Source organism: Salvelinus sp. IW2-2015, linkage group LG35, assembly GCF_002910315.2.
Source record: "Salvelinus sp. IW2-2015 linkage group LG35, ASM291031v2, whole genome shotgun sequence".
Classification (NCBI taxonomy): domain Eukaryota; kingdom Metazoa; phylum Chordata; class Actinopteri; order Salmoniformes; family Salmonidae; genus Salvelinus; species Salvelinus sp. IW2-2015.
This window is the reverse complement of record NC_036874.1, coordinates 6494437-6522159: the sequence shown is the minus strand read 5'-3', so window position 1 is coordinate 6522159 and position 27723 is coordinate 6494437. Positions and strand designations below refer to the sequence as shown.

The following is a 27723-nucleotide window of genomic DNA, read 5'->3' as shown; positions in this document are numbered from 1 at the left end:
CAGTGGCTTGGTATTGGACGCAGACAGAGCGCTGCTGTGTCAATTGACATACAAGACGATTATCAGTCTTTTGTCTTTCAATTACCTGTATATCGCTTTGATATACATATAAATATTTCAAACATCGTTTTTTATCATTGCTAACGTTGCAGTGTGATTGATCGTGTTCGTGAAACTCCTGTCGCGCGGTTAGAGCGTCTCTTGGAAATTGGCTTTGTTCGCTCCGACAGCACACAGTCCGCTTTATCATCCAGAATGGACMATTTGGAGAAAGAAAATAGGTCTGACGAAGATTCGGAATACTCAGAAGAGGAGGTGGACCCTAGAATTCAGGTACGTTATAATAACAATTGCTCTTTGTTTCAATTGAGACCAACTAATCAATTCATTTAACTGCGTTTGATACATCCACTATTCAGTGCACATCTTAAGAGTATGTATTATCCTTGGCAGAAAGTCTATCTGATTTGGGGTCTTTTTTAAAATAGTTTTTCATGTATTGATTTATTAAGAGTGTCTGTCTACCTTGAACAAAAGGTCAGTATTGTACCTGACTTAGTTGCGACGTAGGCCTACTGGTTATGTTTATGATTGTCTATGTTTTAGCCAAACTTGTTTCTGATTTAATGGAATGCATGGGAGTAAAGGCCTGACACTCAAATAGCATGTTCATCTGARTATACCTTCTGCTGCGTATTAGGCTGTTATGGTTGAAAAATAACATTGTTTAACCTTAAAAGCTATGTGCATTTAATATATCCATAAATCAAGATAGTAGCTGATTCTTGTGTTCGTTCAAACCATCACTCTGGCTAACTTCTATTGTCCAGTCTAGTATTTCAGCCTAGTGTAACACYTTCCAGATGTTGCAGACTTCCCAGATACATTCCTTTCTCTTGGCGKTGCTCAATATTCTCCTTTGCTCTCTTTCTTACAGGGAGAACTGGAGAAACTCAACCAGTCTACAGACGACATCAACAGATGTGAGACACAACTGGAGGTAAGACAGTACACACACACACACACTTTCAAGTTTAACATACATTTCCCCTCCAAAGTGCACCACATGGCTGACACTGATTTGACAATTACAAGGTGACCCACTATCAAAGAATTCCTTTCAACCATTAGACATTGACCTCTGCATATGAAAGATGATTCGTTCTGGTCATTGAGGTGGTTTATGTTGCAGAATGTTGATCTTTGGATGCTGTTAAATGTCAGTAAAGTAGTAGCACACAGCTCTGTCAGTCATATACCTTTTTGGAACTGTATTAMGGWAAAAGTCTCTTTAGGACTTCCGTTTGGGTCAAAGGAGGCATTCAGTCTATAAAATACCTGTCATTTCTAATGTTTACTGGATCCTCACTGACTTGAGCAGCATAAAGCTTAAAAAACTTGAACTTGTACAATGTTTCCATTGATCTTGAGGTTCAATGAGTGCTTGTCAGAGGGGTATTTACTTGTTTTTTGAGTTCAGATATACCCCCTCTGTGTTGTTGWTGAGTCAGCGGATCATTGTCAAATCTGTTTATTTGTAGACCCAGTTTGATGTGGTCTCAATGCACAGCTGTCTGCTGTTGGAGAAAACGGTGCACCAATCAGTGAAGCGTGTCTATTTGACATGGACTTGAGTCCTTACCAATGGCTAATATCTCCAAATAACAGATAAAGGCCTCYGTGGAAACCCTTTGCAACAGACACACAAAMACACAAACAAAATAATATCCAGTATGGTTTCTTTCTGAGACCAAGGAATGATGTACAACTTTTTTAATGCTTTGACCTCAAAGGGGMTAAACAAACAGATGTACTGGTTCACCACTTCTCAAGTTCATACCCGAGGGAAGCAGGGTTGCCGAGGGTGCTGTAGCACCCCCTAAAAAATCACAATAAAATATAAAAGGAAGAAATCTTACCTACTGCTCAGTGCAGATYTGGCAGAGCTTCTGGTGTTGATGGAGTGAGGATAGCCAGCAGCAGAGCCCAGTGGATGTAGGCCTGTCATAATGCCCTGCTAATGGACTATTGGCTGTAGGGTTTGTATTGATAATATCAAGGAGCACGTGTGACTGCTTTTGTGATAAGGSGAACAATGGCTAGAGTTCCATAACATCTGTGAGAATTTTTGTTGAATTCAGAGGCCTTTTATTAATATCAACATCACCATCCAAGTGGAATAAGATGTATCTGGGTAAAGGGTAATACAGTTACACAAATGGATTGGATTGAATTCATATATTTGTAGGTATACGACTGTGTGTTTGAGATGGTGTTCAGTGTATGAGGAGGCTGTGACAGAGGAGATGAAATGTGTCACAAAAGCAACGCTCTGCTCGACCCTGAGGTGAGAGAGATGCACTGTACTGTACCTCTGAGATCAGAGAGACTGCACTGTACTGTAACCTCTGAGAGGTGAGAGACTGCACTGTACTGTAACCTCTGAGAGTGTGAGGGCAGAGAGACTGACGGTACTGTAACTCTGAGATGTGAGGGACAGAGAGACTGCACTGTACTGTAACCTCTGAGATGTGAGAGATGCACTGTACTGTAACCTCTGAGATCAGAGAGACTGCACTGTACTGTAACTCTGAGATCAGAGAGACTGCACTGTACTGTAACTCTGAGGTGTGAGAGACTGCACTGTACTGTAACCTCTGAGGTGTGAGAGACTGCACTGTACTGTAACCTCTGAGGTGTGAGAGACTGCACTGTACTGTAACCTCTGAGATGTGAGGACTGCACTGTACTGTAACCTCTGAGGTGTGAGAGACTGCACTGTACTGTAACCTCTGAGATGTGAGAGACAGAGAGACTGCACTGTACTGTAACCTCTGAGATGTGAGAGACTGCACTGTCTGTAACCTCTGAGATGTGAGAGACTGGACTGTACTGTAACCTCTGAGATGTGAGAGACTGCACTGTACTGTAACCTCTGAGGTGAGAGGACTGCACTGTACTGTAAACTCTGAGGTGAGAGAGACTGCACTGTACTGTAACCTCTGAGGTGTGAGAGACAGAGAGACTGCACTGTACTGTAATCTGAGATGTGAGAGACAGAGAGACTGCACTGTACTGTAACCTCTGAGATGTGAGAGACAGAGAGACTGCACTGTACTGTAACCTCTGAGATGTGAGAGACAGAGAGACTGCACTGTACTGTAACCTCTGGGTGAGAGAGACTGCACTGTACTGTAACCTCTGAGGTGAGAGAGACTGCACTGTACTGTAACTCTGAGGTGTGAGAGACAGAGAGACTGCACTGTACTGTAACCTCTGAGATGTGAGAGACAGAGAGACTGCACTGTACTGTAACTCTGAGATGTGAGAGACAGAGAGACTGCACTGTACTGTATCCTCTGAGGTGAGAGAGACTGCACTGTACTGTAACCTCTGAGGTGAGAGAGACTGCACTGTACTGTAACCTCTGAGATGTGAGAGACAGAGAGACTGACTGTACTGTAACTCTGAGATGTGAGAGACTGCACTGTAATGTAACCTCTGAGATGTGAGGGACAGAGAGACTGCACTGTATGTAACCTCTGAGATGTGAGGGACAGAAGAGCTGCACTGTACTGTAACCTCTGAGATGAGAGAGACAGAGAGACTGCACTGTACTGTAACCTCTGAGATCAGAGAGACTGCACTGTACTGTAACCTCTGAGATGTGAGAGACTGCACTGTACTGTAACCTCTGAGATGTGAGGGACAGAGAGACTGCACTGTACTGTAACCTCTGAGATGTGAGGGACAGAGAGACTGCACTGTACTGTAACCTCTGAGGTGTGAGGGACAGAGAGACTGCACTGTACTGTAACCTCTGAGATGTGAGAGACAGAGAGACTGCACTGTACTGTAACCTCTGAGGTGTGAGAGACAGAGAGACTGCACTGTACTGTAACTCTGAGATGTGAGAGACAGAGAGACTGCACTGTACTGTAACCTCTGAGATGTGAGAGACTGCACTGTACTGTAACCTCTGAGATGTGGAGACAGAGAGACTGCACTGTACTGTAACCTCTGAGATGTGAGAGACAGAGAGACTGCACTGTACTGTAACCTCTGAGATGTGAGAGACTGCACTGTACTGTAACCTCTGAGATGTGAGAGACAGAGAGACTGCACAGTACTGTAACCTCTGAGATGTGAGAGACAGAGAGACTGCACTGTACTGTAACCTCTGAGATGTGAGAGACTGCACTGTACTGTAACCTCTGAGGTGTGAGGGACAGAGAGCTGCACTGTACTGTAACCTCTGAGGTGTGAGGGACAGAGAGACTGCACTGTACTGTAACCTCTGAGGTGTGAGGACAGCGAGACTGCACTGTACTTGTAACTCTGAGATGTGAGAGACTGCACTGTACTTGTAACCTCTGAGATGTGAGAGACAGAGAGACTGCACTGTACTGTAACCTCTGAGATGTGAGAGACAGATGACTGCACTGTACTGTAACCTCTGAGGTGTGAGGGACAGAGAGACTGCACTGTACTGTAACCTCTGAGGTGTGAGGACAGAGAGACTGCACTGTACTGTAACCTCTGAGGTGTGAGGACAGAGAGACTGCACTGTACTGTAACCTCTGAGTGTGAGAGACTGCACTGTACTGTAACCTCTGAGGTGTGAGGACAGAGAGACTGCACTGTACTGTAACCTCTGAGATGTGAGAGACAGAGAGACTGCATTGTACTGTAACCTCTGAGATGTGAGGGACAGAGAGACTGCACTGTACTGTAACCTCTGAGGTGTGAGAGACAGAGAGACTGCACTGTACTGTAACCTCTGGGTGTGAGAGACAGAGAGACTGCACTCTACTGTAACCTCTGAGATGTGAGAGACAGAGAGACTGCACTGTACTGTAACCTCTGAGATGTGAGAGACAGAGAGCCTGCACTGTACTGTAACCTCTGTGTATCAGCTAGAGGAGAAAAAGGGAGATGGTGAAAATGAGAACAGAAAAAGGGATGGATTAGAGTGGGGGAGGAATGCATTACGAGGAGAGATGGAGAAAGGGGGACCCATCCTCTGAATTGTCTCTATTGAGCAAATGGCAAACAGTGGTGGTGGAGCATCCATGTATTTGGTTCCTTGATCTTCATACACACTGAATGGGAAGGAGCTAGGGTTCAGGGCTAGGGTTCAGGAGCTAGGGTTCAGGAGTAGGGTTAGGGGCTAGGGTTCAGGGCTAGGGTTCAGGGGCTAGGGTTCAGGGGCTAGGGTTCAGGAGCTTAGGGTTCAGGGGCTAGGGTTCAGGAGCTAGGGTTCAGGGGCTAGGGTTCAGGGCTAGGGTTCAGGGGCTAGGGTTCAGGAGCTAGGGTTCAGGGGCTAGGGTTCAGGGGCTAGGGTTCAGGAGCTAGGGTTCAGGGGCTAGGGTTCAGGGCTAGGGTTCAGGGGCTAAGGTTCAGGGGCTAGGGTTCAGGGTTCAGGGCTAGGGTTCAAGGGCTAGGGTTCAGGAGCTAGGGTTCAGGGCTAGGGTTCAAGGGCTAGGGTTCAGGAGCTAGGGTTCAGGGGCTGGGTTCAGGGTTCAGGGCTATGGTTCAGGGCTATGGTTCAAGGGCTAGGGTTCAGGGGCTAGGGTTCAGGAGCTAGGGTTCAGGAGCTAGGGTTAGGAGCTAGGTTCAGGGCTAGGGGTTGCTTTCAGACATGGTGTTTGTCCTCAGATGCCAGCTTGTTGCAGGATGACTGATGATGTCACAGGAAGTGTGTGTCCCTGCCCTGTTCTCACAATTGGCCTTCCATCCCTCAGATTTGAAACGGTAAAGGAAGGATATCTTAGTCAGAACACTGCCGCAGATTTATTATAGTCTCTTTACATAAATCCCATGGTCAGATTTAACTTTCAAAGAACTGAAAACAATCCAATAAACTTATTGCATAAGTGCATATATTTTTTTCCACACTGACATCTCCAGGAATCTGTTTTCATGCTTGTTTTTGTTTCTCTGTCACCATGATGTCTCCTTCTGGACGTCACACTTGACCCCACTTGCTTGTTCTCAGAAAAATCTCCTCTGCCTTATCTAAAACGGTTTCAAGGCAAATTAATGTCTCGGATTAGATTAGGTTTGATATGATTGAAAGTAGTCCTGTTATTGGCTTTATCAGCATGCTTAGCTGGGGCTTTTACTTCTGACCACTCCAACCGATGCATAAACATTAACAGTAGCTGATGGTGTGTCGCATAAAAGGCTATTTMCTATTATAATTTTCATATGGCCATTTCTTTGTTAATTGCCTGTTTGCTTCTGTCTGAAGGTTACATCGACATAGCTACCCCTGTTAACTTGATCAAAGACTAATGCAATTTTAGGACACTGGCCTTTTCAATTCTTCTAATCGAAGGAGGGAGAGCCCCAACTCGTACGTCAAAATTCATTGAATTACCTTAAGAGTCTGAATGAATACTCTGGTTTCGTGAAATCATGCTGCGTTTAATTTAATATTTGCTGTCAATTGTTAACTCCGGTTGGTTAAACGGTTAAGAACAATGACGTCATAATGTCATTGAGATGACTGGTGAGTCTTCTATGACCTTTGTGAACATTCATAGCAAGCAAAGGGTTGGAGGTTTGCTACAGTCCTAGCTAACCCTTTCTCCCTGTTTTCYCTCCAGGATGCCAGGCAGAAGTTCCGCTCGGTGCTGGTTGAGGCCACGGTGAAGCTGGATGAGCTGGTCAAGAAGATTGGGAAGGCGGTGGAGGAGTCCAAACCCTACTGGGAGGCCCGGAGAGTGGCCAGACAGGTGAGACACCACTGGATGGACAGGGGGACTACAGGCTGGGGGTAGTCACTCTGCTCATATTGATCTAAGAAACAGTCCAAAATCTTTTATTTATTGGAAATGCTTTATTTGCCTATTTCACATTCTATTTGCCTAGTTTCTTTGGGATTCATTAAAACCAGCACCATTGCGTACTCTTTGATACCAGGTTGACTACCACATAATTTCTAAATACTGGGGGGGGGAGTGGCTCTGTGTGAAGCTGTGATCTTGGTTCCCTATTCTGCAAAGCCGTAGTTATTGTTAGAGGAGAGCTGCTTCCACCTGCTCATCTAGATAAGAGCCCTGCAGCTGTAAACAGTCAGAGAGGAATCGCCAGGACCAAACCAGACGTGAAAAGGTTTTTAAAGGCCAATGGTTCCTCACTTCTTCTCTTATTTTGTTCCCTCTGGTTGTTCTTAGCTCTGCTTTGGGCATTGTGTTCCTCTCATTTAAGCARCCTCTATATGTCTTCTTAATGAGAATGCACCTTTGTGTGGTTGTGATTTATGTTAATGCCCCAGACAAMGCAAATGAAGTTTCCTTATGGAAAAGGGAAGTTATTCTAAGTTTGAGGATATTGGATTGTATGAGTTCCTCTGTCTACCTTTTGCACATATACTCAGGTGCGCGACCCCCCCACATTGAAATATCATTTTTGTCCCCCTGCAGTTTTATCATTGCACTGTGATACAAAAAGCGGCATCAGTGTACTTCAGGACCATGCGGACGCCTAAGAGCAGTCGGGTAGCATGGTGCTGCTGTCTGCAGCTGCTGTCTCTGTGTGTTGCGCTTTTTCTCCAGGTTGTAAAAGCATGCAGATCAGAAACTGGCTACTCTTTATTTGACTGATGTAGCTGGCAAGTTAACAGCTGTTTGATTTAATACTTTTTTTTAAATTCTCAGTGCTGAGCTAGTAGTGTAACTGACATGTAACGTTAGCTAATGTTTCATCCCCTCTCGTCTGAAGAGAATGAACTAGCTAGCTAGTAGCTACCACAGCCAGTTCAGCTTTAGCCTCTAGCTATCTGTCAGGGAGCAGCATCTAACAGCTTAAGTGTGTATGGAAATGTTTTGTAGCCTTATTGTCCCGTCTCAACAGAAGTAAATTAACTTGGCTAGTTTTCGCCAGTTGATGGACCATTAGAGCTAGCCAAAAGTTGGCTAAGGTTAGCTAGCTACATCACTAACTTTAGCTATTATTTTTGCCTCAATCACACTAGACCTGAATCAATAAAACCAGCGGCCAAACGATTGAASACCGATATTCATCTGAGCAGGATCAGATGGTGACAGGGGTCTCAGCAGGGCCAGTCAAATAGGGAAGACCAGTCTGTGACGGCGCTGAGGTGAACTTTTGCAAAACCAACACTTTATCTCTCTGTGCAGYAAACACTGGACAAGCCAGAAGCTTCAAAGATTTATAACATTTTAAGGCAGTCTGACAACCCTCTAAAGTTGATTTACAAACTGTATCGAGGGTTGATAGAGGCYTTTCCTGATGACACAAAACATGTCAAACAAAAATGTGACGAAGACCTGGGAGACACTACTGATGATGGATACCGATATGTTTGAATGCCCAGTCATGTTCATATAATCTCAGACATAAATGACTGCAGTTTAAGACCATCCATAGAACGTTATCTATGCCAGTAAAACTGAATATCATGCACTCAGAAATGTAGTTCCTCTGCTGGGGGTGTAAAACCTGAAAGGGGACATATTTGCATATGTTATGGTCTTGTGGCTGAATTCAGGAAAAGAGTATGTTCTTTTATCTCAGCATGTCTACAGATTCTCCCTTCTCGCTGTTTTTGTTTGCTGTGTAACCTAGCATTTGTAGCGGCTAAGAAATGCATTGCTATTAATTGGAAGGTTGGTTATCCTCCCAGAATGTTACAATGGATGGCAGAAATGTCAAGTTATGCATCACTAGATTTGATTTATTACAAGATTAAGGGTATACTGTGCATCTTTCAGAAGGTCTGGGTGCCTTATATGGAATACTTTATGACAAAAAGGGTCTGTATTGAAAAGACGAGATTTTTTTTAGCCGAGCAGTTATTTTTTTCATTGGCACACTGGTCTGATTTGCACTGGTCTCAGTGGAATAATCCATTGAGGAGGCCACGGGGATGGCACGGTCCAAGAATATGGGGATTGTGGCTCAGATGCACAAGGCACGTCTCTCCAGAATGCGCGCTCTCCCGCCATTTCGTGTGTATTCATTGTTTCACAACTTCATCGTGTGCCTTGTTTGCTGTGTCTATCAATTCCCCATTACATTTATCACCAGTAGTAGCCTACATTTTACCATTAATTCCAATTATTTCTAATCTGAAATGTTTGTTTGGTTATGGTAATTTCTGTTAATGCATTGAATATATTTTAATTGCAGTCATTTATTGTTCTTATTTTCGGAGTAGATATGTGAACTCACAACCTTTGCTACACTTCTGAGAAACAAGTTTTTATTTCATTCCATTTATTGAGGTTTTCAATGTTTAATCGTCTTTTGTTTGAAACGCTCCTGTCAACTAAGGATGCTGATTACACATATAGAAGTAGGACTAATCTACCTGGCCTGCACATATAGAAGTAGGACTAATCTACCTGGTTACACATATAGAAGTAGGACTAATCTACCTGGCCTGCACACAAATATAGAAGTAGGACTAATCTACCTGGTTACACATATAGAAGTAGGCTAATCTACCTGGTTACACATATTAGAAGTAGGACTAATCTACCTGGCCTGCACACAATATAGAAGTAGGACTAATCTACCTGGTTACACATATAGAAGTAGGACTAATCTACCTGGTTACATATTTAAAGTAGGACTAATCTACCTGGTTACACATATAGAAGTAGGACTAATCTCCCTGGTTACACATATAGAAGTAGGACTAATCTACCTGGTTACACATAGAAGTAGGACTAATCTGCCTGGCCTGCACACAAATATAGAAGTAGGACTAATCTACCTGGCCTGCACGCAAATATAGGCTCATAAATTGTTCTCTATAATAGTGTGGAGCTTCTCCAAGTAATTTTTCTTCACCTCAAACATCAAGTAAACAAAGTCTGTTTTTACAATCAATTGAGAATGACAATAGTTTATCAAAGTATTTGAACGATATTTCCAGCTCTYTCCCTTTCGATAAACATTTGACAYGAAAGTGAAAAATGTWAAGYTCTGATCCAGTGGAAACGTCATAAAATACCTGATTACTTCATATCGCTTTCACAAATGSCCRACAGCTGTGTCTGTCCAGAGCTCACTGCTGCGGGAAACTCTGAGGGCCCAGAATATTTCACACAATGTTTCAAGTTTGCTAGCAGAAGTTTCTGGGTGACCCAGTTGATAGTTGATACAATGTTTCAAATTCATTGCAGACAGGCCATGCGTAGCCAATGTGATTCATAKGATATTTATTTTTATCAGGATATTTTCTACCTGCAGGCTGCAATGTTTTTATGTGTTGCTTTATGTACTCTATTTTTACATAGTTGGCAATGCAATAAAAGTTACTTTTAGATTTTCATAATTTTCATTTAGATAGAATGTAAATTAACCACAGACAATGATTTTGAGATACAAAGACTTATAAATTAAACTGTACCATGAAAATGTGCATATAAAAATCATAACTAGCATGCAGATTGGTAGAAATGGTAAGATAAATTGGCCCTCCAAATAGAAAAGGTTGCAGAGTGCTGGTGTAGCCTATTGCCGGCAACTTCAGAAGCGTAATTCTGCGAAGCGGGAGCAGCGGGATTTTTTTCTTTTTCTGGCTAAGCTATCTTGATCTCTGGCTCTCTCTTGAGTCATTTGTGTGTCTTAGTTATTTAATCAAACAGCCTGCCTAAAGCATCAGACAAGTYCAGTACATATAGTTGATTTTATTAAAAYACTTAGGGTGTGTCTATATATAGTAAAATAYACGTTTTAAAATTTCGACCAATAAAAGAAAAGACTACTCTTGGTTGACCAAGATTTTATTTTTGTCGGTGACAGCCCTAGTAGATATGCATAAAATKAGCTTCAGATGCCCAGGTTATGTCCCCCTCAYTTCTAAAACCAAAGTTGCACCCCTGYATCTACTGGCCCAGTTATTTCACTGAAAGCAATGGTATGAAGCCATGATGTGTTGTTCAGGGGTTCAATAAGAGTTTGGCACATACTCGAGGGATTGAGACTGAAACTTAAAAAAACAACTCTGTGGCTCTTATTTCCACACTAGGTTGGCAGGTATCTTAATTATGAACAAGTGCAGGACTCGCTTGTGTGTCATACAATGCTGAGCTCTGCAACAAGAAGTCAGTGGGACCTGACTGCATAGGGCGATTCTAGGGCAGGCGGGCGGGCAGGCAGGCAGGCAGGCAGGCAGGCAGGCCTCATCGATCGATGGTGTGGTTAGGAGCATTACAAAGCGGTTGAGATTGAAATGGATCAAAGGTGCAGTAAATGGCTGCCTCTCTGACATGGTTGAGTTAATCAACCTCACAGTGGTGACTGGAGCAGAGCCCATCCTAACACAGCAGTCCTGAATCAATTATGCAACAAACACTCTTCCTCTCTTTCCCTATCTTCCTATTCCTCTATACTCTATCCTCCTCTGTCTTCCTCCTCTTCTATTGCAATGTATCTCCACCTCCATCTTTCCATTCTCCTTCAGTGGGTGAGCATGTACACAACTTTGAACTTGAATCATTGTTTGCCCAGAGGGGTGGAAATTCTCTATCTCTCTGGTTTGTTGAAGTAGCCTACATGAGCAATACATTATTATTTGCTTTAGAAGGCTAATGATAAGGTACACAGGAAGTGGCAGCGCTGTGGAAAAATGCCCTTGACTTTGGTCTAGATATACACMCACACCATAACTCAGGCTTTTGCATAACAAAACAATAGATGGTTACTTACCTTAGATGTTGAGAAGACTTRCTAGTATATCCTGAGGTAGTACGTGTCACAAGTTAATGGCTGACTGCCCTTGTAAGTGGATCAGAGACGGCTTGACTCGGCCRGAAAGTTTTTTACTGTATGTTTCCCGGGGGTCACTTGGGCACCCTGCACTTTCTTTGACAGCTCCCATTTTTAAAGTGCTGAATCAGAGTGCMTCAATTGCTGCAGTCACCGGTAGTGTAAAATGATGAAAAGTGTTTTTCTTATACCTCATGAAATATGTTTAGTTTCCTTCTCGTTCACCTCAGGTTTGAAGAGTGTGACTTGACAAAAAGTAGACCAGTCATAATTTGGARTTGGGATTGGAATTTGGTTTACTTTCTGAATTAACTGGAAGTGAAACAGAATTGACCCCATCCCTGGTTAGCATTAAACATTGAAGTCCTATTGCCCTTCCCTCCCAGCTGCCCCATCTTGTCTGGAGAGTAGGTGCAGCTAGTGGGGGGAAAGGTGCAACAATAGAGAGGAGGAGAATGGTGATGGTGATGTGTTGTGGCTGGTGCAAGATTTGGGCACAGTCTACCTCCCCCCTCTATCTCGCCCCCTCCCTCTCGCTCTCTCCTGCATGGCCTGTTACCGACAGTGATTACCACATAGCTGAACTGAAGTGCACAGTCGTGATCGTCTCACCCCCTGCCTGCCTCAGTCATCTAACCGCAGTGCGTCTGGAGGTGGGAAGAACGAAGGAGAGACGGAAAATGAGAGAGAGGAGGGGAGATGCCTGAGGTCCAGAACAGAGGAGACAGACTGTGGATATGTCTGTGAGATTAGTTATGAACTGACCTCCATGATGGCCATAGATTGAACAGATGTGGGGCTTAGTGGTTTCTGGCTGGGGGAGGAAAGCAATGAAAATCCTTCAGGCCTGGAGGAGATCATCCAGTAGATTGGTTGGATTTGGTACAGCTGGAATAGATTCAGACTGGGGGAGAGAGCTGTCTCTAGCTGATGTATGGGATTGTTCTCTGGCTCTGAGTCAAGGGCAGATGGATCACAGATAGGAAGGAGACTATAGGTCCCTGCACATCTTTGTCAGAGGCTGGGGGCTCTAATACGTCAACCTGTCACCGTAGTGTCCGGGATAAAGCAAAAGGACTGGGAAAGAGTTTGTAGGAATTTATATGGTCATACTGTAATCATTGCATTTTATTACAATCCCAACATGCATTCTTGCAGTGCAAGAAGAATGTTGTCATGTCTTGCCCTGGAAAGTTACTGGCTGTGGTAGAATAGGGAACCTTGTGCAGTCTCCTTTACCGCCACAGCAACTCAGTTCCATTTATTACAGAACAGCTAGTATATCCCTGAGGGTATGGAGATTGGGTTAAGACGGTTACTGTCATTTTGTAATCCTGCAAAGTCAAGAGACCATCTGTGACCTGTCTCTTTCTCTCCTGYGGAGAGAGGTTTTGGCATGCTTATAGCACTGAGCGGGTGAGGGTCATGGGGGCTAGGATGGGATGGAGGGAAGGATGGAGAGGGGGAGCAGAGACAAGGTCGTGGCTGCTGGAGCCATGCTCTGGCCTCCTGGGAGGTGGGAGGCCAGCCTGTCCTGTGGTGCATGTTGATGCTGGTCAGCCCTGGTTACATCACTGCTTCAGCAAGCAGGACTGGAGCTGCTTTAATAATGGCAGCTCAGCTTGACAATGACTCAATACAGCTGTGTGTGAGCTGTGCATGTGGCTATTGTTCTGGTTGGCTAACGTTTGTGTGTGTGGGTGTCAACAGGGGCAGACTGGGACCTGAAATTAGCCCTATMATTTCTAACTCGCCGGCCAATTTATTTTCTCGAGGCCCCYACACCAGCCCATTTCTYTCCCCATAGTTAGCCAAATAATTATMATTTTGCTCTAAAATCCCAAGTTAGACAGGCCCTCTGGGCTAAAAATGGACCAGTCCATCTGGCATTTCGTGCAGTCCGCCCCTGGGTGTCAACGCTTGCTGTCCAAGCCTGCAGYCATGGAACATTGTATGAGTGTGCTGAGGAATCCAAGAGGCAGCTGTTCATTACAAGTGGTGCTTCAGCACATTAGACGTGGACTGGAACACTGAAGTTAAGCAATGGTTAGGCAACCACTTGGAACAAGTGGCTTGCATTTCCATGTCCATGCCTGAACAWGGTTGTCCTTCACTTTGCCTCAGAGAACATTCAGACTGGCCTGATCGATGTACAGCTTCTAGGTTGTTATAGCATCAGACCATGAAGCATGATTAAGACGAGCTCTCCCTGAGTCATGTGCGGTCTAACGACTTCTCCAGGATTAACTCTGTGGGTCACTGACATATCTAGGCCAGTCACAATTTGTTTGTGTCTCACAGCAAAATGAACAGTCTCAATCGGGACACAATTAAGGCCAAGGCTAGTGAAGCGTGACTGYAGAGAGGCATGTTYACTATCTGACTGTAAATCATTGACMTCCAATTGAAAAGGCCCTTTTCATCCCATCTCACTCCCTTTTCACCAAGATTAAATCAGTTAATTCTCTTGGAAAATAGCTGTGTGTCTGTGTTCTCTTCTGAAAGCTGATACTATTCCAGTGTTGATAGCCTATGCTGAGGAATGTTTCGCTGAAACGCTCTGGTCTTTGAAGTGTTGGCACGTCTTGTCAAATTTATCCTGTGAAGATTATAGGAACGCTTTATATTTCAAAGCTTCTCTTACATGCGTGCAGCCATGGAGGCAAGYGTGAATATGTAGMAAAGAGATGTTTATCTGAACATGTGCCGGTTCACCAAATGAATACTCTGTTCGGGCTCCGAAGAGCGCAAGCTCTGAATTACTTAAAGGCTGTGTAGAGCGGGATCTGATTSTCTTATGCCCAAAGAGAAAGCGTGGTCTTATTATGAAGTTCTACTTTACTTACACTTGCATGTGCACGCGTTGGTGCTTGTTTGTTTTACAGAGCCCTACTGATTTAAAATATGAGTAGGGCTGTAATTATTTGATCAATTATTTTCCTGTATTTGAGTTACTATAGATATGGGTTGATATGTAATACACATGAGGGGAAAGGAGTTAACCATGAATGTTTAAGTACCATATTTAATGAAGCAGTTTGGCGCCTGTTAATCATTATCTGATGTAACTATGTACTAATGATCTTACCTTTGACCTGTATCAAGTGTCTGCCAASTGTTGAATGGTGTGTAAAATTTGCCTCCCAACTGGATTCGAGGATACACTGATAGTGTTTCTGTGACACTGTGATTCATCTTTCTAGAGGCCAAATAGAGAGGACAGTCCTTAGAGAGGACAGTGAATAACAACACAATAATTAATTGTAATGTGCTGAATAAATAGACTAATGCCTCCACTTCCATCCATCTCCCCGCCTCYGTAAAAATCCATCTCTCTSTCCCTCTTCCCTCCGGTCGTGAGTTCCTGAGAGGCCCAGCTTTGAAAGGTGGCTGAGAAATTATGCTCAAGTCTTTAAAAAAAATGTTTAACACCATCACYGTGCAGCTGAAAATGAAGGGTAAAGATGGGATGAGTAAACTGAAAAGAATAGAATGATGGATCACGGTGGCAGCAGGACTGAAGTGGTGATGGAGGAGAAGAGTAGGCAGAGGAGAGATGGATTAAGGAGAAGGGCTGGGTTGCCAATCATTTATAGTGGAGCAGGTGTACAGCAGTAGGCCTGCTGTGAGAAGTCTCTCTGTTGGAATTCTGTTAATCTGCAGTATACAGTAGGAACAGAACACTACTAAATACGAATAAATGTACTTATATATTTATAAAGTACATTCGGAAAGTATTCAGACCCCTTTTTCCACATTTTGTTACGTTACAGCCTTATTCTAAAATTGATTAAATTGTTTTCTCCCCCTCAATCTACACACAATACCCCATAATGACAAAGCAAAAACAGATGTAATTTTTTGTGTGCAAATGTATAAACAAAAATATATATCACATTTACATAAGTATTCAGACCCTTTACTCAGTTCTTTGTTGAATTACCTTTGACAGTGATTACGCTACAAGCTTGGCACACCTGTATTTGGGGAGTTTTTTCTCTGCAGATCCTCTCRAGCKCTGTCAGGTTGGATGGGGAGCTTCGCTGCACAGCTATTTTCAGGTCTCTCCAGAGATGTTTGATCGGGTTCAAGTCCAGGCTCTGGCTGGGCCTCTCAAGTACATTCAGAGACTTGTCCTGAAGCCASTCCTGCGTTGTCTTGGCTGTGTGCTTTGGGTCGTTGTCCTGTTGGACGGTGAAYCTTCACCCCAGTCTGAGGTTCTGAACGCTCTGGAGCAGGTTTTCATCAAGGAACTCTCTGTACTTTGCTCCATTMATYTTTTCCTCGTTCCTGACTAGTCTCTCAGTCCCTGCCACTGAACTGGTGGCATAATGCTGCCACCACCATGCTTCACCGTAGGGATGGTACCAGGTTTCCTCTATACGTGACGTTTGGCAACCAGTCCAAAGAGTTGGTTTCATCAGACCAGAGAATCTTGTTTCTCATGGTCTGAGAGTCCTTTTTCTTTTTTTGGTGGCTTTTGGCAAACTCCAAGCGGGCTGTCATGTGCCTTTACTGAGGAGTGGCCTCTGTATGGCCACTCTATCAYAAAGGCCTAATTGGTGGAGTGCTGCAGAGATGGTTGTCCTTCTGGAAGGTTCTCCAATCTCCACAAAGTAACTCTAGATCTCTATCAGAGTGACCATTGGGTTCTTGGTCACCTCTCTGACCAAGGCCCTTCTCCCCCGATTGCTCATTTTGGCCAGGCAGCCAGCTCTAGGAAGAGTCTTGGTGGTTCCAAATGTCTTCCATTTAAGAATGATGGAGACCACTGTGATCTTGGGGACCTTCAATGCTGCAGAAAGGTTTTGGTACCCGTCCCCAGATGTGCCTAGACACAATCCTGTCTCGGCTCTCTACGGACAATTCCTCCGACCTCATGGCTTGGTTTTTGTGTGTGCCTTTCCAAATCATGCCCAATCAATTGAATTTACCACAGGTGGACTCCAATCAAGTTGTMGAAACATCTTAAGGATGATCAATGGAAACAGGATGCACCTGAGGTCAATTTCAAGTCTCATAGCAAAGGGACTGAATACTTATGTAAATAATGTATATAGACACACAGACAGACAGACAAATAAGGTATCTGTTTTTAATTTTTAATACATTTGCAAAAATTTCTAAAAACCTTTTCGCTTTAACATTAWGGGGTATTGTGTGTAGATTGACGAGGAAAAACATGTATTTAATCAATTTTAGAATAAGGCTGTAACGTAACAAAATGTGCMAAAGTGGAAGTCTGAATACTTTCMGAATGAACTGTAAGTGTGCCACTAAGTAGCCTGCTATCTAGGAGTGATTCCTGCTGAAGTAAATTAAAGACATAGATAGATGCACAAAGAACATYGTGCTGTACAGTATTATGCTTCAATGCAGTATTATTTCTATGAACTGAGTCAGCCATTAGACTTTGTCTGGTGAATAGTTCTTTCTCCAGAGATCATTCCTTGTACATTAGACTAAGTGTTCAACACWGGATGCACATAGGGTGTTCCTGGGAGTGGGGCATGTTTTCTCAGCATGTAGTCYGCTTGTTGGGKTTAGTGGGAAAAYAATKATGCAGARSGATTTTAAAGTAGATCACTGAATGTGCGTACGGAGCGAGGGAGAAAGACGGAGAGAGTTGTCCAAATGAGAGCGTGTGTATGTTGCAATTCTCATGAACAACATGCCAAACTATTTTGTGAAAGAGGCCCCGGTTGAATTCCTAGGCATTCAAACTCATGACTCATCCATACAGTGAAGTGATAGACACTGGTTAGCATGTGRTTGGACCCAACTCTCTATGTGCACGCCAAGCCCATCCATGTCATGAGAAGGTCTGTGAATGGGTTGTGTGATCACCACAAGGCAGAGGTTGTTTAGTTCGTGCTGAGTTGGCATTTGGAAGGCTAATCAAATTACCATAGTAGGGAATGGGATGTTGTCTAAAAAATKGAATATCTTGGCTTGCAGATCCTTGTCTAGTAGAGTCTTGACGTATACCACATACTGCTCCATAGGTCATGATGAGAGCAGGAAATAATGATCACTTCATTTCACTTCATTTCACTTGTTTTCTTTGCGGTGACTCAATGTGTTCCTCTCTTAAATTAGTTCAGCAGAATCTCTAGTCACATGAGATCCTGTTGGAATTTTTCTCTGCTGTGACTTATTCATAAGTTGCTTGCAGCCAAGGAGACATGTCAGTGTAGATCTCCCTTCACTTCCTCCCAAACTAGTCAGACTACTTTAACTGAACAATAGTTCAGTTGGGATTTSGTTTTTGGCAGATCAGAAATGTTTTATCCTCCTTACTGTAAAACGTTGGAATGATATTTAACCTCTACAGGAAATGTACCCATTTCCTGTATCTGCCCACACAGATACAGTAAATCACCTTCCCTAGACACGCTATTGGTGGGTTTGGGGCAAAGTCTTGAGTCAACGCTTTACTAGTACCCACAGAGCAGAGAGGGGCTTAGGGTATTAGCGCTAGCTACAGGGGGTTTCTGTCAGTTGCTATGACTGACAGATTAGAGAGGAAAATTGGATAAATGAGTAAAGGATTAGCTTTGCAGCAATGCAACACACACACAGGAAGTCTAAGTCTAAGCTTCCACTTTGTAYTGTACCTTACCGTAACTGAGGCTGGAGGAGGGAACTGTTTTGGAGTTTATCYGTTACTATGTGACTCGGTTGGGCTAAAATAAGGACAGAGAGTAAAGGGGTAATACTTGTATGTTCTCTCTGGCRGCAGTCTACRATGTTTTGGTTGACCTCAGAACAGAACATTCAGAGTGGGTASGGAGGGATGTTTTAAAACAAAGCTGKATGTTACTGATACCTTCTGATAGAACCAATAGAACCAAAGATACCAATAGGAAAACAAGATGTGGAGCCTTGTTTTACACACACATGCAGACAGACAGACATGCAGACAGACAGACACGCACAGACGCACGCACAGACATCTGTACGCACAGACGCACGCACAAGCGCACAGACGCACGCAACACGCTCACAGACGCGCACACAGCCAGCCCGCACAGACACACAGGTGAAGTGTTTGACAATAACTCTATTAGCTGTGAGGTCTTTGAGCCCTAAATCTCTTCCCCTGCTGTATACAGTAAGTGTCAAATGAGACGATGCAGGTATACTTTGCTTATACAACCATATGTCATGCCGTCATGACCTTTGTGTTTTCTCCTAAATTAGTCCWTTTGATGTTAGGAACATCTTATGTACAAGACAGTTTGGCGTGTTTCCATAGTCAGTCACAAGGACCTTCGGTGGCCTGTTTGTTATTTCGCCTAGTTGCTATTTTCCATGCTGACTCAACAGCTGATTTGGTTTATTCCTGTCAATGTTTGAGCTGAGAGTTTTGTGTGTCTCTTGTTTTTAAAAACAGCATTTTATGAGAAGTGCTTACATTGTAGTTATATAGAGACACTGGATATAGTCATTTCTTGACTGAAGAGCCCATTGTTAATTTTCTGCGAGAGGAAAGAGTTCTCTTGAGGTGTACAGATCAAGGATTTGGCCTAGTATGGGCATTGGCCTGCTGCCAGTAGGGGCAGGGGTTCAACACMTATGGCCAGACATGGCCCACRTAATATTTTATRGTGACAGAGAACTTGGCTGGCGACAGAGTGTCATGATCTCTTGCGGTGCCCATCTGGCGGGCTGTCACTCTACCCGTTGCCCAGGCCCAGCTAGAGACCCAGTCATGAAGTATGTCTGGTAGGGTCTCATCCCATCTGTTGTGCAGATGATTCTGCAGGAGACCCAGTGAAGGTCTGGTTCTGTGGCTGATCTCAGTGCATATCTGAAATGTTGTCTCTCTACCCATTGCCCAGGCTCAGCTGGAGGCCCAGAGAGCCACCCAGGACTTCCAGAGGGCCACGGAGGTGCTGCGTGCAGCCAAGGAGACCATCGCCCTGGCAGAGCAGAGGCTCTTGGAGGAGGACACAAGGCAGTTTGACTCAGCCTGGCAGGAGATGCTCAACGCCGGCACCAGAGGGAGGAATCACGTCTGCATGGGGGGTGGGGGGTGGAATTGGGTGCTGCGAAGTGCATTTGTGCAGCATGACTGTTACTATTCAAAGTTAGAAGGCAAAATGTGAGATGCGAATTGATGCTTTTACAAGTTAAGAAGTCACATTTCAACATTTCTATGTAGCTGCGAGACTGTGTTCTGATTGGCTGTTTTGTACTTATTGGCTCCCGTGTACTTGGCTGTTGCAGGTGATGGAAGCGGAGCATACAAAGACGCGAGGAGCTGGTGCAAACAGGAGACAGCAGCCAAGTACACGGCAGCCATGGGCTGCATGAAACAGCTGGAGAAGAAAACTCAAAACGCACCATCAACAGTCAAGTGAGTCATATGACTGCATTGCGAACACAACCAACTAACTGTAGTTAAGACTGAAAGTCCAAATGTGAACTGATACGAACCACTGCATCAATACAAAATGGTCTGCGACTCATACATTACACATCCATGTTATTTGTCGACGTGGAAAGTGATCTTTCATGTTAAGAGATTTTCAGTAGCTTGAACAAAGGTCACTTGAACAAAATAACATGAATACCTACACAACTGTGCACAAAGGGTAACTGGTGCGTGCGCAACAGTGGAGGCGCTGAGGGGAGGACGGCTCATAATAATGTCTGGAAAGAAATGAATGGAATGGCGCCAAACACATGAAACCCATGTATGTAATGTATTTGATACCATTCCACTTATTCCGCAAGCCTGTCCTCCCCAATTAAGGTGCCACCAAACTCCTGTGGCGTGCAAGTGTCATTTTCGACCTTTGATGATGAAGTAGTGGCAGTTTTTGTTCCTAGCAGCACAAAGACAGACAATGTGGTGGTGTTCTGGTTAGTATATGCTGTCACGTTTTTACAAAACTCCATAGACTGGAGGTCTGTGTTGGGGAGGGAGTGTAAAGTAGTTTCCCTGCTGTGACTGAGGCTGTTGCCAATCCATATAGTCTTAAAAAGCTTSCTTGTCTCCTTTCCGTCATGACCACAGATCATGTACTTGATATGTGTAATCAGTATGGTTGAAACCTATTAAGTGTCATGAAGATGAGATGAGAAAAGAGACAGTTTTAGAGTGTTGGGACTGAGCCTGTCTTGTTCTGTGTTGCCTCAGCTCTCTGTCTAATCCTTTCTCCACAGTTAGCTCATCTAATGTGATAACCCTATATCTCACCCTTTTGCCTTGGTGATATGTACACAGGTGTTCTGAGTTGTTGTCATCGCCTCTAATCTTTCTCCTTCCCTCTTTTTTCCCCTCCTCCCTCTMTCTTTTTGATTGACATCTCTCCCGCAGACCTTACTTTGAGTTGAAGGCAAAGTACTACCTACAGCTTGAGGTATGTGTACACTACACTGGAATTTGCCTGCCTTTATAGACCTTTTTAAAGTTATTTTAGATTTAAGGAGTCTTACTGTCTTGTTATTGTGGACTCTACTCCATGTATGATCTTTACTGATGTGACCTAGGTCAATATACTTTGACCTTGAACATATTGCCATGTCATCTCAGGTCTAAACCATTTATGGCAATGATGGTTTCTTCTTCTGCCTTTGCGTGTGTGTGTGTGTGTGTGCGTGTGTGTGTGTGTGCGTGTGTGTGTACTTAACTGTGTATACCAAGCTAATGCTGACAATGACTCCCTTTCTGTCCGTCTGTAGCACCTAAAGCAGAACGTGGATGAGTTGCAGGCCAAGCTGAGCCAGGCCAAAGAAGGGTACAAGACGGCTCTGAGAAACCTGGAGATGATCTCAGACGAGATCCACGAACGCCGACGCAACTCTGCCATGGGCCCCCGGGGGCGGGGCGTGGGCGCCGATGGCGACAGTGTTGCCGTGGATGACATTGCCAGCTTCAAGATGGAGTCGGATGGCATCTCCAGTGAGTACACTTACAATGCATGATGTTCTGGTCATTTCATTTCTGTGCTTGAAAACTGCAGAAACTGTTCTTGTATCAACTGTCCTACATAGTGAGGCTAAACAGCCAGCCTTGCCTACTTTTCACTAGTAGTTGGGTACGGCACATAAACACCCTGTTGACTCTCCTTCTGACTTGTTCTTCAAAACCTTCGTAGGAATTCCTAGAAAACGTCATTATTGACATTGTGCAGGGAGGTCTTTTCTTCGAAAACATCATGATTGTGTCCGGCTCCTGAGAGGGTTGCCTGTTTTCTTGGAATGTTTTCCTAGAATTGGAACATTAAAGGCACACAGAATGTTTGGAGTTGACTTTATTGAAAGTGAAGCACTGCCCTGCGTTGGTGTCTAAATAATATTACAATACATGCTAAATGTGCTCTTTTGAAGTCTGTTAATTCAATTTTCTTTCAAAGGAAATGCCTGTTYAATTTAAAATGTCTGTATTGACTTTGCAGAAGATCCCATGATATGACAACTAGCCTAGAGACAGCGTTACTGTTTAAGCTCCTATGGTTAAGGTTAGGACTTGAGTAATGACAGCTGATCCCGAATCAGTTAAGTGCTGAAGATACACACTGATGAGATTGAGGCTGAACTGTAGTCAGACGAAGACAGTGGATGTTCACAGCAGTGTGTGTCACTCACTGATCCACTTCCTATTGTCCTGCATTATGGGCTGCAGGATGATGTTTCCATGGCAACCTCAGAGCCCTACTGCTGACTGACCCACTTAGCCRCCATTGGCTAAGGTTATTGCTGTTGCGCGTTAACCCACATAAACAGTAATATGCTGTGTCTGTTTCAAACTCTCCGATGGCAGTAAMCAAAAGAATCAGCGATTGCCCATAGTTCAAAGTCATAAAAACATTCCTTCATTCATACAGTCGCAATCCATGTTGGAATTTGTGACTTTTGACCCCTACATGGGAAATGGATCTCATATTAGTCTTGAAGTGCTGTATGTCTCTACACTCCCTCTTTCAGGGTAAAGTATGTGTCTGCAGTATTCCAGGAGCGTCGTCTCTCCCCTTACTAACCCACCGTCTGTCTCCCTCTTCTACACCACTCTGCTCCCTCGTCTAACCCACCGTCTGTCTCCCGTCTTACCCACCGTCTGTCTCCCTGTCTACCCACCGCTGTCTCCCTCTTCTACACCGGCTCTGTCTCCCTCGTCTACCCACGCCTGTTCCCTCTTCTACCACCGTCTGTCTCCCTCTTACCACGCCTGTCTCCCTCTTCTCCACCGCCTTGTCTCCCTCCGTCTACCCACCGTCTGTCTCCCTCGTCTACCACCGTCTGTCTCCTGCGTCTACCCACGTCTGTCTCCCTCGTCTACCCACGCTCTGTCTCCCTTCTCACCCACCGTCTGTCTCCCTCGTCTAACCACCGTCTGTCTCCTCGTCTCCCACCGTCTGTCTCCCTCGTCTACCCCCGTCTGTCTCCCTCGTCCTACCCACCGTCTTTCTGTCTCCTCGTTCTAACCACCGTCTTGTCTCCTCTCTATCCCCGTCTGTCTCCCTCTTATCACCACCGTCCTGTCTCCCCTCTCTACCCACCGTCTGTCTCCCTCGTCTAACTCCACCGTCATGTCTCCCTCGTCTACCCACCGTCTGTCTCCCTCATTTGCTTTTTCTTCCTACTCCCTCTCTCCCCTCCTTACCCTTACCCTCCCTCTCCCTCCCTTTTCACCTAAACCCCTTCACACTCAATCTCCAGCTTCCTGTTTTCTCTTTGGATTTTTGGGATTTTGTGGATGCCACATTGATGCTCTGCATGTACACTCAGTTGTACAGTAAAGGCTTGTTACATCTCAACCATTCTTTCCCTCTGTCTGTCTCTGCAGTGACGTCTGAGTCGTTTGAGGATGAGACCTGCAGCAGCAGTGCCATGTCAGAGGAGGACTCAGAGACCCGCTCCACCTGCAGCCTGGGCTCCTCCTCCCACTCCCCCAACAGCCTCCAGGACCTCCCTTCGCCCTGTCCCTTTGTCAGCTCTTCCTCRCCCTCGCCCTGCCCCTCCTCCTCCTCTTCCCCTGCTCCCTCCTCACGCCCCTGCAGTCTGGACCTTCCCAGCCCAGTCTCGCTGTCTGACTTTGGCCTCATCTCTCCTGTCCTGGGACCACGCAGCGAGTGTAGCGGGGCGTCATCACCGGAGTGTGACCTGGAGAGAGGTGTGTGTGTGCGGCCAAAAAAGTAAAAAAGGAGAGCTGGGTTTAGAGCGTGTGTTTGCATACTGTATGAGGTAGTGTGTAAATATGCAGACAAGTGAAAAAGGAGAGAGATTGATGGTGTGTGTGTTTATTTTCAGTAAGACATATCGTCTTCTGCTTCCTGTCTGACTTGCACCTGAGCCAGAGGAGAGACCTATTAGTCATAGTGACAGCTAGCCTAGTGCTTAGGCCAGAGCAGGTGAAGAGGCACAGGCAAGCAGTACTGCTGGGGGATACATCCTAATCTCCACTGGGTCCCTAAGAGCCTGCAGAAAGTTTTGGACCAGTGAGAAAGGGTAACAGTGGGAACTTTTAGAAAAAGACTTGGGTATGACAGTCTACGGGTGTGTGTGCAGAGCTTCCTACACACGAAGGATATTCATTACTGTTTACGTGAGTTTTTTGGGGCGGGGCTTCCAATGTACTTTATCTATCTCGATCACCAGGCTCACACAACATACCTCTCTGTGTGTTTCAGGTGACCGAGCAGAGGGAGCGGAAGGTAAGCTGGACAATACTGTAAACAACAACATCACCACCGTCCCAAACACCAACACCAAGAAGACCACGGGCCTGGAGGGCCGCCTCAGCTTCCTGTCTCTTCGACGCTCACGCAACGACAGCACCAAGAACGCCAAGCGCGAACGTCAAAGCCGTTCCCAGACCCCCACCCAAACTGTGGTTCTGATCAACGGGGTGTGATGAGGAAAGCTAATCCACAAGCTAACCCCATCACCGGCTTTGTGTGCCAACATGCTGTATTGCCAGTAACCACACACACATTCCATTCTACCCCGTGAACTAATACTGGCTAAGTRAACAGAAAGTGKCTCAGTATGAGATACTATGAACTAAATGTCAGTGTATATACAGTTCCTATGGATCATGATGATGAAGAGACTTAAGACCCAACCCAGGGTTGGTGATGTCATGAAACCACCACTTCCTATAGAAAGGACCTTTCMCCYTTTGACCTCCCACCCATAGCTTCCTCAGTCAGATTRGCTTCCCATAATTCCCTACTGTACTCCACACACATTAAGGACAGTGCTGGCTAACGTCCTACGGGTGGGGGCCCATGGTATATGAGGGGAAATGGGACAAACAGTGTTGTTTTTTTACTGTGATATTCTCCCTGAGAGGGAGCTGCACTTCTAGACAAGATGTGATTCTGTTGGTAAATGAAAGAATGCACTCCTAGCTTCGACTATTAAAAATGGGGGTTATTTATAAAACTTGATGTCTCAGTGAATGTGCCACCTGTTTTACCAATACAGAAATTAGTAAAATACAAAACATTGATAGCAATATATGTTATGCTTTTGTAAACGAAGAGCACGCATGAGGCCAAGATTTAAAGTCAGGATTTCTAAAAAGAAACAAGTACATTTTACGGAGTTGAAGTTTTGTGAATAACCCTCATAACTTGTAATATTACTCTGCTATATCYTCTCACAGATACTTGACATGTGAATACTCTCACCATTATGTAATCCTGTGTACGGCATATAGAGCCTATGGCAACTGCTTCATGTTACCATGGAGACCAAACACCCCCTGGCTGGCATCTCTTYGGACAGCCTGTGCATTTGTCCAATAGAGGTCTTCAGAATTGGACTTAAAAGAACTGTATTCTATTGCACAACTAATTTCCCAGTGAGCTAACAATCCATCTCGCCTACAGTACACATAAAGCTGGACTTGGAATCTGATTGAACGAGAGTAGAATAATTGTGTGGGGTGAGGCTACAGTAGATATACCCTCCCCTCTTCGCTTCCTCCTKGTTCCCTCCATCCTGTGGTTCTTCGGTGCCAGGGAAATGGGCCTCCAGACACTGTCACCCCCCCTAGCCCTCCTTCCATCCATCTCCCTGTCATGGCATCCCCAATGGCCCTGTACTGAGGGACAACATCCACCCACAGACGGTAACACTAAGAACTGAGCAATAGCGCAAGGACAGAACTTTTGATAACCATATCTGCCCATGGACACTTTCATATAGAGTTCTCTGTAACGRAATGCAAATGGCCAGCCTGGTAATTCTCAGAAYCTGAGGATGGTTTTGTCTTGGACCAATCTTGAGGATAAAGTGAAACTGATGATGGTGAAGAAYGATGAGGCCTTTTGTGGAAACTGACAGAATAATTAATAGTGAGTGTTGTGATTTCTGGTGACAGTATCAGCTACTGTAAGTTGTAGATCCATATTGGCTAAAGTGGCACACAGTAGACTGTCAGATGTTTGTGAGGTCTAGTCGTCTGTCTCAAATAGTGTTAAATTGTCTTCCTCTCCTGGTCTCCTTATGCTCCATGGCCACTGAGTTATGAGAAAAGCAAGCTATTGCACAAGCGTATGCAGTCTATTTGTTATTGTGATCGCTACAGTCTATSTATGTACTGTACATGTACAAATGTAATGTGATTTCGATGTTTATCTCTGTCACCCTTCGCTGTGGAATATAAGGATATAACCATGAACAGTCCCTGTCATAGCCGTTTTCTTCCAGTGGGTGTTGTTAGAGTAACTTTCCATTGTGTCTCCACAGTTTATGTGCCTGTTTTCTGAAAATAAACTGATGTTCACTGCAGTAAGCCTTTGTTCATTTCTGAAGTTCTATACAAATGTAGATCAACTAATCTTTTGTCTTTTTTCCTCACTAGCCTGCAATTCTTCGGTCAACCAAACTCAAGGTCTTATTTGGTTAAATGACCCATTGACCCAAATTCCAGGTAGATTTAAAAGTTATTCTATAAAAACATGTCTGTCAGAACCCTATACAGTAATTGACTAGCCTGTAGCCATTCTGACTCCAAATGAGCTATACTGATATTTTCTTGGTCTTGCTGACATTGTCAAAAGAGTTATTGAATCGCTGCAGATAGCCTATTGCAACAAAAAAATAACTATCAGATCATTGCTTTCTTGCAGGTTGTTTACATCACCCTGGCTCCTCATTGGCAAACCTTAACATGATTAACCACAGTAGAAAAGTACCAGACTCGTGCTGGGATTCCCCATTGGGATTCAGAATATTAGCAGGTTTGACATTAGCCACGGCTAAGCCAAGTGAAGATCTTTGGTGGCAAGGCAGCACAGAACTAGATTATAGGATCCTGTTCACACTAACAAAAGTTAAACTGGTTTTCAGATTTATCTTCATATTTGCTTTCCTTTTGTTTGTCAGACACTTGACTTAGCAGTATTTGTCAGTTGCCAAATCTGGCTCTGGGGTTAAATTCCTGCCTTTTACCTAAACAATTGTTTTGTTCTCTCCCTCTTTACTGCACTGTCTCTGTTTCTCCTCTACCTCTCCAGATCCCTCAGGTCTGGTAGTTGGTCTCTCTGTCCTGTGATTCTCATTAGAGGTTGTGACCAGCTGCTGCCCACGCAACACACTCTGTTTTCAAATGCTCTCAGACAGGAGAGAGGCCAGATCTTCACCAACACACACAACACATTTTCTGATTTCCTTCAATGCCATGTTTGAATACATCATTCCACATTTAGTGCAAGTTAAGCAAAATCATACAAGACTTTTGCATTTGACATAAGTGGCAACAGCAGCAATAGTTGCCGTTTTTTAACAGTCACTGGAGGGGGAAGAAAACAGAAATGTAATTCTATGTAAAGAAGAATGAAACGACAAAGAGCAGCCATTTTGCTAATGCAAAATAAGTCTACATGGTACAGGTGACTCTTCTAGTAAGTCCATGCTTTCCTTTATAAAAAATAAAGTATGTTTGAGGAGTGGGTCTTGTCCACGAGACTGGATAGCATTGACACTTTACAGTAATTGTCCAGAAAAGGACAA

The 27723-nt window shown here is 44.4% G+C and overlaps 1 protein-coding gene across 1 annotated transcript; it reads left to right on the top strand.

The window, feature by feature from the left end:
* LOC111958721 (SH3 domain-binding protein 5-like) lies at positions 1 to 26499 on the top strand. The gene is given in 10 exon segments (XM_070437441.1): positions 1 to 333; positions 938 to 1000; positions 6612 to 6740; positions 19593 to 19766; positions 19981 to 20014; positions 20017 to 20110; positions 21077 to 21119; positions 21442 to 21661; positions 23546 to 23872; positions 24390 to 26499. Coding segments are annotated over 10 exon segments (1386 nt in total). The 5' UTR covers positions 1 to 255; the 3' UTR covers positions 24614 to 26499.
* The last annotated feature ends 1224 nt before the right edge of the window (positions 26500 to 27723 follow it).